Genomic DNA, 13,223 nt, shown 5'->3' with positions numbered 1-13,223 from the left:
TATATATATATATATATATTTATTTATTTATTTATTTCACAATTTTACTGTTTTTACTGTATTATATATGATAAAATAAAAGCAGCACTGGGCTTTCAAAAACAAAACAAAAATCTTACCAGCCCCAAACATTTGACCAGTAGTGTGTTTGTGTGTGCTTGTAAAATATATTAATTTGTATATAAACTAAACATATTGTATGCAATTAATCATATTTAAATGCCAATGTATAATGTTTGATCAACTGAATAATCAGCTCACTGATTTTCTGTACCTGGATGAACAGAAGCAGAAGTCTGTTGAGCTCTTGGTCTCTTTGTTCTGGCGACTGCTGGCTTATAGTACCCAGCTGAGTTAGTTGCTCTTTCAGAAGCACCACTGGATCTTCATGTGCTTTCAGGTCCCCATTTGTCTCACTTTGGATTTGGGTAGTTTTCACTTCTATGCTCTCTGAACTCTCCCCTGACGCACTAAGTTCCCCGTTCTCCTTATTGATTCGGTCCATTTCTCCAACTGGCTCCTTAAAATAAATAAAAATAACAACAGGATCATTTTACAGCTCTAGGAATTTTAGCTCAAACACCTGAGACAAACTTGATACCTGAAACTCTGAGCAAAAAAACATTTTTTTATAGGAAGTTGCCACAAAGGAATGTACAGTATAAACACTGAAACTGAAATGTTTCATGTTTAATGAACAACATATTTTCATTAAAAGGCAAATCGGCAACTGCCTTCTTTCTGTTACCAAAAGACAATCACATCTTACAATCAGCTGTTCACATGTTAATGGGATCTTGTGATGTAAAGAAGTGAGCTTGTTTTGCTACAGGGAGGACAATTCACATTCCTGAAGAAATGACATGTCTGCACTGCACATTCCCACCAGTTTATTCACTCAATGTCTAAATACAGCACACGAATGTCATCTCATTATTTTATTCACTGCGTAAAATATTCTTAATGCTCTACAATAGCTGGCTTGTCTCTTGCTGAAATGTTTAAACCTGATACAAACAAATTAGTTTGAGGGCAAACAAATCATGCTTATAAAGCACCCGATTAAAATCAGTCAAGCTTCCTCGTTTATTTTATCTTTATTTTGTTGTCCTCCTAGAAGTTGAGTCTCTAAGCAACAGAAATGCTTTGAATGCACTTAAATGAGAAAAACTATTGAATTATGACAGCAGGCAACCTCACAACAACAGCTGTCAAAATGAGTCTGTTGTGAGATATGTGAATCAGCCTTTCAAACCAATATGAACCCTAGGCAAAACTCCAGTTTAGTCAGTCTGTAACCCCACACATACCTGTTGTTTGGTGGGTGGCATCTCAAGTCTCTGCTAAGGCTTGTGTACGTAGATGTATGGCTGGACAGAAGGTTTTCCTCTGGCTTCCCATGTCACAGCAATCGGTGAGTGGCCGGCTGAGACATGCCTCCCACTCTTGTTGCCTGAACTCTGCACAGTATAAAACTCCGCCTGGTCATGTGCCTCACTTCCTTATAGTGAAAAAAAGGAGAAGGATGTGCGTGTGCGTGTTTTCAGCACTTCAATAGACAAAGTAGCATCATGTGAAGACGACTTTATTGAAGCAATACCTCTGATTTTAGTTATATTATTCCAAAAAGGAGATTTAAAAATCGACCAATCAAAAATGAGTTTGAGGGAACGTAAATAGTGTCTATGCCTTCTGGTGTTTAAAGTGATTTAAAATGCGTCAGATGTTGAGCAATAGGGACATCATGTGGTAATTTAAGATAGTACAAAAATATTACACGACTAGACAACATGGAAACTGTAGACAAATATAAAGAACATTTCTAAAATAAGAACAATGAAAATCACCTAATGACTAAACAATGTAATAGATAAAATCCTCGTACAATTATCTGAGGGACTCATATATGTTTAGATAATTTTCACATTTAAAATATTGTCAGTATAAACATTAAGTTTATATACTCAAACTTCACTTTGTGCATAATGGGACATGTTCTACTATGTAGAGTATTTTTAGCCTCTCATTTTAATTTGTACTTTGAAATTGACTGTGAGATGTTAAAAACATAGAAATGAGTGGATAGAATGGAAAAACAGTGGTTGATTCTAATTGGCCAGGTAAGATGAGTCATATTATTTATTATTTCTTTACTCCTATTTATTTCTTAATGAATATGTAAGTTTCAGTGGCGTTATTGTAGCAGACTAGTGACCTTGTCATGTGGTGCTTGTGTAGCTGAACCAATCACAGTCGTTTGCGGTTGCATCATATGGAAACAAATTAAAACTTTTTTTAAGTAAGGTTTTATTTGTATATTATGTACCAGTCTTTGCATTTAAATACCTTGCATATTTCAAACGATTCTCTAGCTTCAGTGATGCAAAACACCTTGACCGCCGAGCGCCCACTAGAGGAAGCATTAGCCATTCCACTCCCTTCCGTTCATTGGTTGAACATAACCCCATCCACCTCCAGAGGGCGGAGTTTCCTATAAAATCAGTACAGCGTATTTACATATTATCAGATTCACTCAATTATCGAATGACTGATAATCTAACGGGAGAATATTATCGTGGATGTAGACTTTTCCGCCGCACCAGACCAATTAAGATATCATTTTATAATGAATTTCTTAAAGTTGGCCAATAATTTCTTCAGCCTGCAGAAGAAGGCGTAAATATATGGTGGCAGAATGCTGCAGTCTTCAGGAAGTTGTATATTTGAATCGATTCAACGGGGTGAGATCGAGCGAGTTACCCATTTACTACAGCAGGATCGGGGTGTTTTGAAACAAAAAGGTGAGACTTTTGTTTTAAGGGGGCTGTAATTGATCCACAGTGGCAGATGATGATGAAAGAGATTGTTACTTATCTTCGTTAGCATTTCACTTGAACCTTCCTGATCCTATTCAGGTCAGTAGAGCGTCATGTAAGTGTTGTTTTTTTTTCTTTTTTCATTCTTTCACCCACTTATCGTTTGCTTATTATCTATTTATGCACTATACTATCGATTAAAGAAAATACCTAGATGTGCGATACGTTTTGATGCATTTGTCGTTTCATTAGCCATGCTTCTTCCTTCCAGTCTGTTTCCGATACCTGTTACCCTGTGTAAGATGTCCTACCCTTCGACAAATGTACCATACATTTAACCATATAATAACCATATAGTATATTTTTCTCCAAAATACTATACAGAAATTGTCAACACGGTCATTAAAAAAGGGGAATTATTAAACAGACAAATACTAAACTCACTTCGCGAGATTTCATACTCCTTTATTATGGTTTTACATTTGCAACTACCTGTAGCAACTGGTATTTTGACTAAAATTATGATTAATAATAGGGAATTAACCATTTGAGCTCTATACATTTATTTGTGATTTAAGTAGTTTCTACAAGCTTGAATAATTTATTTAACATGTATTAATTATAACTTAATTATTTACACAATGAACTATATGCACAGTTACTTCCTGGTTTTAGATAAGCCAGCTCAGTCATTTCCGGTCAACTGTCAAACTCTCTCTACATAATCCATTCACAATTTGAAGAAAAGTTTTGCTTGTCTAAAAGGACCATACTATGTATACCAGTGTTTCCCAACCTTTATGGTATATGAGTGGAGCTGAGCAGAGCTGAGCGGAGCGCACATGCATAGAGCGGGATAATACGCGGAGCGTCACACCACGTGAAAGTGAAACCTGAGCGGTGAACTAATTTTCGGCAGCCGAAATTTCGGTGCATCTCTAATTATTGGCGACATCAGAAATAGATATTATATAATAGATGCTTTTTTGAACATTTTAGCAATTTAAAAATATAAAAAATATATATTTTTTCACGCCACCCCTGCTCTCGACAGACGGCACCCCAGTTGGGAAACACTGATGTATACTATAGATACTACCGTATACTGTTTCAGAAATGACAAACGCGAGTGTAAAATATTAAGCCAGTGAATCCTCTAAATTATTCTGCGCTATGATTGACGGTAATAACTGTAGCAATAGACGGAGCAAACTATCTGATGAGCCGATGTCAAAAATAAACCTGTGCATTAAGTGATTCAGAGTAAATTCAGAGTAACAAAACTACAGCAGCAAGTCTATTTAGCAGCTTCTACAGTTAAAGATAAAACTTTTAAAAAATTAGTTTTTAAATTAAATCTAAAAATATTTAATGCATTATTATGTAATTGTTATACCATTAATAATTAACTTGTTTAATTTATAGTTAACTAGTTAACTATTTAAATAATTAACCCTTCTAGGCTGTTGTCTTTGCTTAATTATTTATTTATTTTTTAAATGACATGACTTCCTGCACTTGCTATACATTAAACTTCAGTACAGTAAAAGTACTAAAATGTGTTACAAATAGTAATTTTATAATAAATCCAAAAGCAAGACTTGAAAATAACTAGGTTGAAATGGCAGCTGAGCTAATGAGTGAACCTCTGCTTCCATCTGCTGGTTTGTTTTCCTTTGTCTTGGAGTGTTAAAAGCTGTTTGTTCATACAGAAGTCGCAAAGATTAAAGTCTCAAACCCAAAGAGATATTCTGTATAAAAGTGAACTCTCATCCATGTCTTCCCAAAACGCCTCATTCAAACATGCCCCCACATATCTACGTCACTGTGTGGGAAGATTTGCATAACAAATATATATGCAAAGAAAGAAGGCGTAACTTTAATTCTCGCTGTAGTATTGTTGGCGCTGCCATGTTGTGGAGACGCTGTGTGTTTAGTTGCGAATGCCAAACTACTTTGTGTGGCCTTCCAAAAGAGGACACAACTAGAAATCAGTGGTTAAAGGGTTAGTTCACCCAAAAATGAAAATTAGCCCATTATTTACTCGCCCTCAAGCCATCCTAGGTGTATATGACTTCATTCTTTCAGACAAATCCAATCGGAGTTATATTAAAAATGTAGAAAGCTATTATTATCAGAACACGCGAGCATAACATAGCGGTTAGCAGATCAATGAATGAGAGGGCAGCGTTACCAGAGTTGCCCATATACCACACCATGTTACAACACAGTAGGGCTATTGCAGACAGAAACAATACTGTACTACATCGATGTTTCCTGTCGGCTCAATTTTTGAGTGGACTTTGCTGTTCCGAAGAGCATGAACGGTATACGAGTGGAGCGACTGAGCGGAGCGCACATGCATAGAGCAGGATAATATGCAGAGCGTCACACCATGTAAAAGTGAAACCTGAGCGGTGAACTAATTTTCGGCAGCCGAAATTTCGGTGCATCTCTAATTATTGGCGACATCAGAAATAGATATTATATAATAGATGCTTTTTTTGAACATTTTTGCAATTTAAAAATATAAAAAATATATTCTTTTCACGCCACCCCTGCTCTCGACAGACGGCACCCCAGTTGGGAAACACTGATGTATACTATATATACTACCGTATACTGTTTCAGAAATGACAAACGCGAGTGTAAAATATTAAGCCAGTGAATCCTCTAAATTATTCTGCGCTATGATTGACGGTAATAACTGTAGCAATAGACGGAGCGAACTATCTGCTGAGCCGATGTCAAAAATAAACCTGTGCATTAAGTGATTCAGAGTAAAGTCATATACACCTAGGATTTTATTTTTGGGTGAACTAACCCTTTAAGTTTTATTTACAACACTGTTCCAGAACAGTTCAAACCAAATATTCGAGTGTGTGCAGCGCATTTTACGGAGGAAAGTTTCCTGAACCTGGTAAGGGGTGTAATATTTCCATCACACGCTTGTGGAATTCAGCCAATCACAACACACTGGATAGCTGGCCAATCAGCGTGCACCTCGCTTTTCAGAACGATGAGCTTTGTAAAAATCGATGTGTTTCAGAAAGGCAGGGCATAGAGGAGCAACAATAATGTACAGTATGTGGAAAATAATGTGTTTTTTTAACCTTAAACCATGTAAACACATTGCATTACACCTAATACACAAAATAATGTTTTTTTTAGCAACGTCATATGACCCCTTTAAAAAGTCTTTGTTTTCTGCCAGGAGATGCATTTATGGCACATTTTTTAATGTGGTCTTCATGAATGAAAAGTGAATTTTACTGCACAACTGTAACTGATCTCACTCCAGCCAGGCAACTAAAGTTGGCAACCCTGTGTACATATTCAGTTCATTACTATGAAGTTATCGATTATCAAGAATACCATTTTGATGTTGTTTACGAGATAGCATCGCTAGCTAGCTAACATTAGCTTTAACAGTTACGATAGTGTTTAGTTGTCAGCTTTTAAATGTACAATTACGTGTCGGGGTACCCTCCTAGGATTACCAGGCTCCGCATTTAAAATTAGATGTCGTTAAATAACATCAAACTCTGTTAATGCCGCTTTCATCATTTACGGTGTTGCAATTATTTGTTTATGAAAAGAAAGAGACGGGAGAGGTTTCTGTGAAAGGTCTCAAGTCTTAACCTATATATACCATAGATATGTATAGGTAGATTCCTCATTCGACAGCTCCAAGCAGGTAGACATGTCCGCCATCTTGCTCATCTATCTTATGTTTGTGAATTTTATTAAAACATCCATCATAAACGTTACTTCTCCTGAAAGATCATTACACCAGTGTCCAATGAAGAGGGTTTACTGTACTGCACTGTTATTCTAACAGAAATGGCAATATTTATATCATGCACAAAATGATGCAGCACGGTGCAGACTTGCACATAGTAGATGAGCAAGGGAAAACGTCTCTTCATCATGCAGTCGGTGGAGGAAGCGTGTAAGTAACTGGGCCTGTTACACTAGTGGCAGTCAAAAGTTAAAACAAAAACAAGAATTATAATTCGTTTTTGGTGTATACTGCATGCTCAAATATATTTTCCCCTATGTTTTTTTTTCGCTTTCTTCTTCTCAGTATTGCCACGCAGTACCTGTGGGAGACTGGAATGTTCCGTTTCACTGATGCCGATAACTATAAGGTCACTCCGCTGCATTTGGCAGCTTCCACAGGCAATTCTGACGTAGTCCGCTATCTCCTTAGAGCAAATGTAAGCCCTTTTATTTTACAGCATTGCTTGTAGTTCTCTTTCATGGTACAACTGGACGAAATGGATACCAAAAAACTGATAGGAGAATGCAGAATGCCTGAAAATTTTTATAAATTGCTCCTATCACTGTGGAAATTCATTACATTTTTTACTTTCAGGAACCAGCCTTTACACTTCTACTATTCCTAGAGAGAGAGGGAGAGAGAGAATCAAAACAATGCCATTAATCTATTAGTTCTTCTCTTCCAAAGTTTTAAATTTTCCTTAAAGGAATAGTTCACCCAAAAATGCAAATTTTTGCAGCATCATCATATTCATCTATAAAGCTAATCCTTTACAATGCAATAACAGTCAGAAATCACAGTTTATTGGTTCAGATATGCATTTAATCTAATTCTTGTTCATGAAGTGCTTGCATGATATTGGCAGCTTTTCTGATTTTCAGTTGTTTTTGCTCTAAATCTTTAACCAGAGATGCACACCAGAGGCAGTTGACCACCAGGGGGCGACAGCACTTCACGTGGCTGCAGAGAAAGGCATGATTGAGGTGTGCTGGCTACTGCTGAAGAGTGCCGGGCTCCACATTTTACACATGAAAAACCACACTGGCCTCACACCTCTAGACCTCTGTAATCAAGGGAAGACATTTAGGTCTGTTGAGAATCAATGAGGAAAAAAAATAAAAATTATATATATATATATATAATAATAATAATTTTTATTTTACATTTTATTTATTATTTGAATAAATAATAATAATATATATTTTTTAAAATTTATGTTACCCAGAGTTGTCACAGGCTAGGAAATTTGTATACATTTTATGAAATTCATTTAATTAAAAAAAAAAGTAATTATAATAAATTACATGGTCAAACCAGGAGTCTTAAATAATACTTTACTTGATCTGTACTGCAATTAATCTATAGCTTTAAGTAGGGTACATTTAAAGAAAATCAGGGAAATTATGCAGTATTGTATTCTCTATTTGTGAATACTGTTACATTGGAAGTTTAAATTGTGACCAGTAAGATTATTTCTGCTTTTTTTTCTCTAATATTTCTGTAGACATCAGCAGCTCTCTAGGATTTTGACGCATTTCAGTCAACGACCAAAAGATCTGATTCCTAAGGACTCATATGGTATCATGGTTTCTTTTCCTTTGGATTTGTTGTATAATGATATTTATTCATCAGCTGTAATGCTTATTTGTGTAATGGTCTGTTCTGCAGGCATGTACTTTTGGATGCTGCTGCTGCCGTCTCTCAGTGGGGCTGTGGTTCTCATTATAGCTGCAGCTCTTGGTCAATATGGGGCTATCTTCTCTGCAGTGCTTTTCCCTTGTATGGCAAAAGTCATTCTTTCTCAATATCATAGACTGAGCAGCTTTCAAAGGTTAGAGGGTTGTGATTGGAAATTGCATTGCTTATAACTAATAATATAAAGGATGATGATTGCACAATGACTTTTTACTCTTTTTATTTTATTTTATTTTTTTAATTTGTACTTTAGGTTACCAAACCCTGTGTACTTGGGAACACTGACCGCGGGCGTAATTCATTCCACAGCTTGCTTTCTCTATAAATTTTTACCTAATATCCTTTGCAAATAGCTTATGTCAATCAACCTCTTTCAAAAGTTGAAATCTTTTGGTTGTTTTGTCAATTATTCCTTGACAGCTCACGTTTTTGGCCAGCTTATACCCTCTTCAATTTTTCACTTGTCCATTTTTGTGTGTTCGTTGGACTTTTTTGGAAAGTTCTCAATCAGAATCCAGGACAACTCAAAGAAGCTGACACTGATTCCCAGTTTTCCAGCATAGGAGATTTAATAGAAGCCGGAAAGAGACCGGACAGATTCTGTATTTACTGTGAGGTGAGCACTGGGTCTGAATCTCTTCTGACTAACATTTCAAATTTACTTGATCAAAATGGTTTTCTTTGGAGGGTTGTAACTATTTTTGGATGGTTAAATCAAATTGAATTATTTAATTAATATATATTTTAATATTGCTGTGTGTTGTTTCAAATAATAATTAAACCAATATTTTGAATGAATAAAAATGGTTTTATAATAAATAAAAACAAAAAAAATATTTTAAATAATAATCAGAGCTGGATCCTAATCTGTTTGCTAATAATAATAATAATAATAATATATTTTCTAATAATACAAATTCTAAAATATAATTATAATAATCAGTACTGGATCTTAAACTGTTTGCTGACATATTTTGAGATTGGAAAATTGAAATTTAAGAAGTTAATTTATTCACAGCATTAAATATGTCTATGTTTGAACCAATCATTTTGGTTAGTTAAATCCCCACGTACAAATATATATATATTTTTTAAATGTATTATTATTATCAAAATTCAAATTTCAAAAGTGCACAAGCTATTTTCTTTCAGTTGATGCAAGTGGACAACTGTAAACACTGCCGTTTGTGTGACATGTGCATCCAAGACTACGACCACCACTGCCTCTTCCTCAATCAATGTGTGGGACGGGACAACCACCGCATCTTCATCCTCTTCATCATGTCTATGGTAATGGCTCACCTCATCTTCATCCTCAGTGCCGTGTATTACCTCTGCCTGAAACTCTCAGGCTTGCAGATGTCTGACTGGGGCTCAGTGGCGGGAAGAGAGGCCTCGGTCCTCCTGCTGACTCTGTTCAACATCTTCTCTCTGATCTGGGTGGGATGGTTGCTAGTTGAGCAGCTTGATGCCATTTCCATGGGAACCACCACCTATTTTAGGCGGTATGACCACAAAGGGCCTTCTAAAAGACAACGGCTGGGAACAATCCTCACTTTTCTGCTTGAAGGGAGAAGACGGGAGCACAGTCAGTCTTTCAGTATATAGAGATGTTTTGAAATTCCAAGCAACATCACAGTTTAGTCTCTTATTGTAGTTTATAAAGGCTGGAATATATAACTTCTGTTACATACTTCACAGTCCCGTAGTGTATGATGGGCTCAGATTCTGATTTTCTAGCTTCAGACTACAATTTTATCCATTCAAAGGATATCAAACATGATTGATATTTTGCGCTGATTTTAGACCATACATTGTTTTCATTTCTCATGCATCTCCTAGCAGTGAGGTGCATGTTTCTGCGAGAGTTAGTTTTTTTTTTTTAAGTCAATGCGATCCTTAGTCGTTTAGTGTATGATGCCCAGTTTTGTTTTGTTTAACCATTTACAATGTCAGCAATTGTGTAACGCATATTGTTAAAAACTGTTCAGAATCTAAAAATTGTATAGTGCATTCCAACCTTCATTTTCAGGGAAGATTGTTAATTTGAGACTCCCATAGTTTGTAAAAATAAACAAAAACAAAAATTACATTACCTAAATTATAAATCTTCGTAATAGTGCTTTACATAAACAAAGGTCACTGCTGCCTTGCCTTGCCATAACTGTATCTGTATTTTTTTTTAATAAGAAACATTTTAAATAAATGTCTTTGTGTAAATTTATAGTTTGATTTTTCATTTAATATTTTGAAGTAAAAAATAAATCTGTTTTTGCAAAAACAATGCACTAAAAATGGATGTCCAGTCATTTATTAACACATTATATTGGGATAAAGTATTTGATTTTGTTATTCTACAAAATAAAGATTAGAACATTTGTTTTGTAACATCAATTTCAGCATTAGGATTGGGAAGCCTCTCACGCTGCATTCCCAGCCCTGCTTTTAAGATGGTTGTCCATCATTAATCATCTGCAAGGCCTGTATAGTCTGCTGCTAATTTTCCATTGATTTTGCTGCAGTAATACCATGCAGGGGGGAATCTGCAGACCTATATCATTGGTCTAAGTGACATGGCAATGAGTAAAGGCATTTTGATACTATTGTGGCAAAGTCCTGCTAATGCAAGAGAGCATATTCAGTCTCACATTTAAGGTTATTCATAGAACATCCAAGTCCAGGGTTTGATTCAGGCTGTTTATTGTATTTTCTTAAGACAACCTTTTTTATGTGTATGAGGCATTTGTTTCCCTATGAGTCGAAAACTCTTCAGTCTTTCACAGTGAATCAGTGCATCATGTGCTCATCTTCATTCCCTCTATATCTATTATTAAATTAAATGATAACTCAGTCTAATTGCTAGTTTATTTGGTCCCACGCTAGACTTGGCCTGGATGATTTGTATTTTAATGATGGTTGCAGGCTTCTACTTGGAGTCTGAATTACATTTTGAAACATTTTGATTTTCAAGTCAAAAAGAATTTTCCTCCTGTATCGGTATTTACATGTAATATTACATGACTTTTCCAGGGCAATCACACAATTTACAATGCCCTTGGCTCGACTCCATAAAGCAATACTGTTATACATACCACTCTGCAAAAAAGCAACAATAAACCTTGACTTGATATTGTTGCTCTTCATTTATTGCATTTGTTTAATCACACACTAAAAAAATGCTGGGTTGTTTCATCCAAATTTTGGGTCAAATATGGACTAACCCAACTTTTGGGTTAAAAATGTAATGTAAAAATGTAAACCAACGGTTGGGTTTGTCCATATTTGACCCAAAGTTGGGATGAAACAACCCAGCATTTTTTAGAGTGCAGTATTAAGTGTAGGAAAACATCCAACTAAGGCCATAATAAGAGGCACTTGCACAGTGCACTGCTGTTTTCACTTCTGCATTAGCAGTCGTCATTTCCTTAGATGTCTCCGTCAATCTACCAACCTTCTTGTGATTTTACACACCTCAGCTTTTGGAAATTTCCCCTTTATTATGCAGTTAAGCACACAGTTTTAGCTAGAATTTAGTTAATCTAGAGTAGTGAATGTAAAAATACTGATCTCATTTCTAATTTTTCTTTAAGACGTGGATTTATTATATGTGATAAATTTTTGGCAAATCATTCTCCTCCCCTCAGTTCCTTAAGATATTAAGTGGGAGCCTCTGGCTAGATGTCACATTGGTGAACTTTACACTTATAACTAGTTCTCCTTTTACTTCTACAGATATTTGAGGCGGTTATTTTCAAATGCCATATGTGAATATGCTAAATTGTAAGCCCTAATGTACAACGGAGTGTTTACTGTGATGGAGAGATGGAGATTTTTAGGTAATTAAGTGAGTTTTTTTTTAATCATCTTATTTGACTGAAAGTGTTCTTTATTGTAATTTGATTGCAACAACTTGATGCGTACCACAGTATGAATGGCAAACATTTTCTAAAATTCAAAACATTTATATGACCAATGACTATGTACACTATGTAGTATATTGTGGATGCTTTTTGGAATGCCTCATTGTTAATAAGTAATTAGAGGATTTGTCTATATAGTAGCTGTCACTGTGAGCCTTTCAGCATAAACTTTTTAAATGAAATCTCAGATCTTCTGATGAACAGTCACCATGTAGTTTTGCATTCAGAGCATTATTACTGTTGCAGTTGTTGTGAAATGTACTATGTGTAACATGGACGCTGTGAAAAGTGTTACTGGGGATTTATTTTAGGAAACCATTTTTTAAATAAATTCATTATCAAAGCAACTACTAGATCCTAATAATACAGTTAAAGCAAAATGAAAGATGAATAAAAATTTAAAGGATTAGTTTACCTAAAAAGAAAAATATGCTATTTACTCACCCTCATGTTTTTCCATGCCCATGTTGTTGTTTTTCTATTATATTTCTATCTTTAGAATTATATGCAGCTCTTTTCATAAATGACATAATGGCCATGTCTGTCACCTCCAAAAATGACAAAATCACCATAAAAATAGCTAAATGCAGTACAGTATATTCCTATTTTATTTTATTCAGAAAATTCTATAAATAGCACACAGATTATATATAGGTAGACTACTTTTTTGTACTTTTTGGAGCTTATTTTATGGAAAATATCAGAAAATTATTCAAAAAAAAAAGTTTTTACTCATTTAAATTCTGTCATTAAATTCTAAAATTTTGGGCCAAACTAACCCTTTAACAGCTGTTTTTTGGAAGTGATCTGAAATGCACAAAAGCCAGATGGTGAAAAGGTGACCACAGAGTGAAGGAGAGAAATAGTACACACAAGCACATGCAGATACAGTCACCATACTAAAGAACCAATTAGGAGGGAAAGCGAAGGGGGAGAAATGGCAGAAGCCCTTCTGTTTCTGCTTCACTGAATTATTGAGTGTAATCATCCAGGCCTTTAATGGCTGGT

At 35.3% G+C, this 13,223-nt stretch overlaps 1 protein-coding gene across 1 annotated transcript; it reads left to right on the top strand.

Moving 5' to 3' along the window:
• Nucleotides 1–6,633: 6,633 nt before the first annotated feature.
• On the top strand, nt 6,634–10,498 carry LOC107548634 (putative ZDHHC-type palmitoyltransferase 6). The gene is made up of 8 exons (XM_016229405.1): nt 6,634–6,768; nt 6,904–7,036; nt 7,509–7,687; nt 8,105–8,178; nt 8,269–8,431; nt 8,549–8,631; nt 8,721–8,911; nt 9,448–10,498. Exons 1-8 carry the CDS (start codon nt 6,677–6,679, stop codon nt 9,901–9,903), a joined length of 1,371 nt encoding a protein of 456 aa, XP_016084891.1. The 5' UTR covers nt 6,634–6,676; the 3' UTR covers nt 9,904–10,498.
• Nucleotides 10,499–13,223: the final 2,725 nt, after the last annotated feature.

The sequence above is a fragment of the Sinocyclocheilus grahami genome, unplaced genomic scaffold (assembly GCF_001515645.1).
Source record: "Sinocyclocheilus grahami isolate Dianchi unplaced genomic scaffold, SAMN03320097.WGS_v1.1 scaffold351.1, whole genome shotgun sequence".
NCBI lineage: Eukaryota > Metazoa > Chordata > Actinopteri > Cypriniformes > Cyprinidae > Sinocyclocheilus > Sinocyclocheilus grahami.
This window is presented reverse-complemented; position numbering and strand designations above follow the sequence as displayed.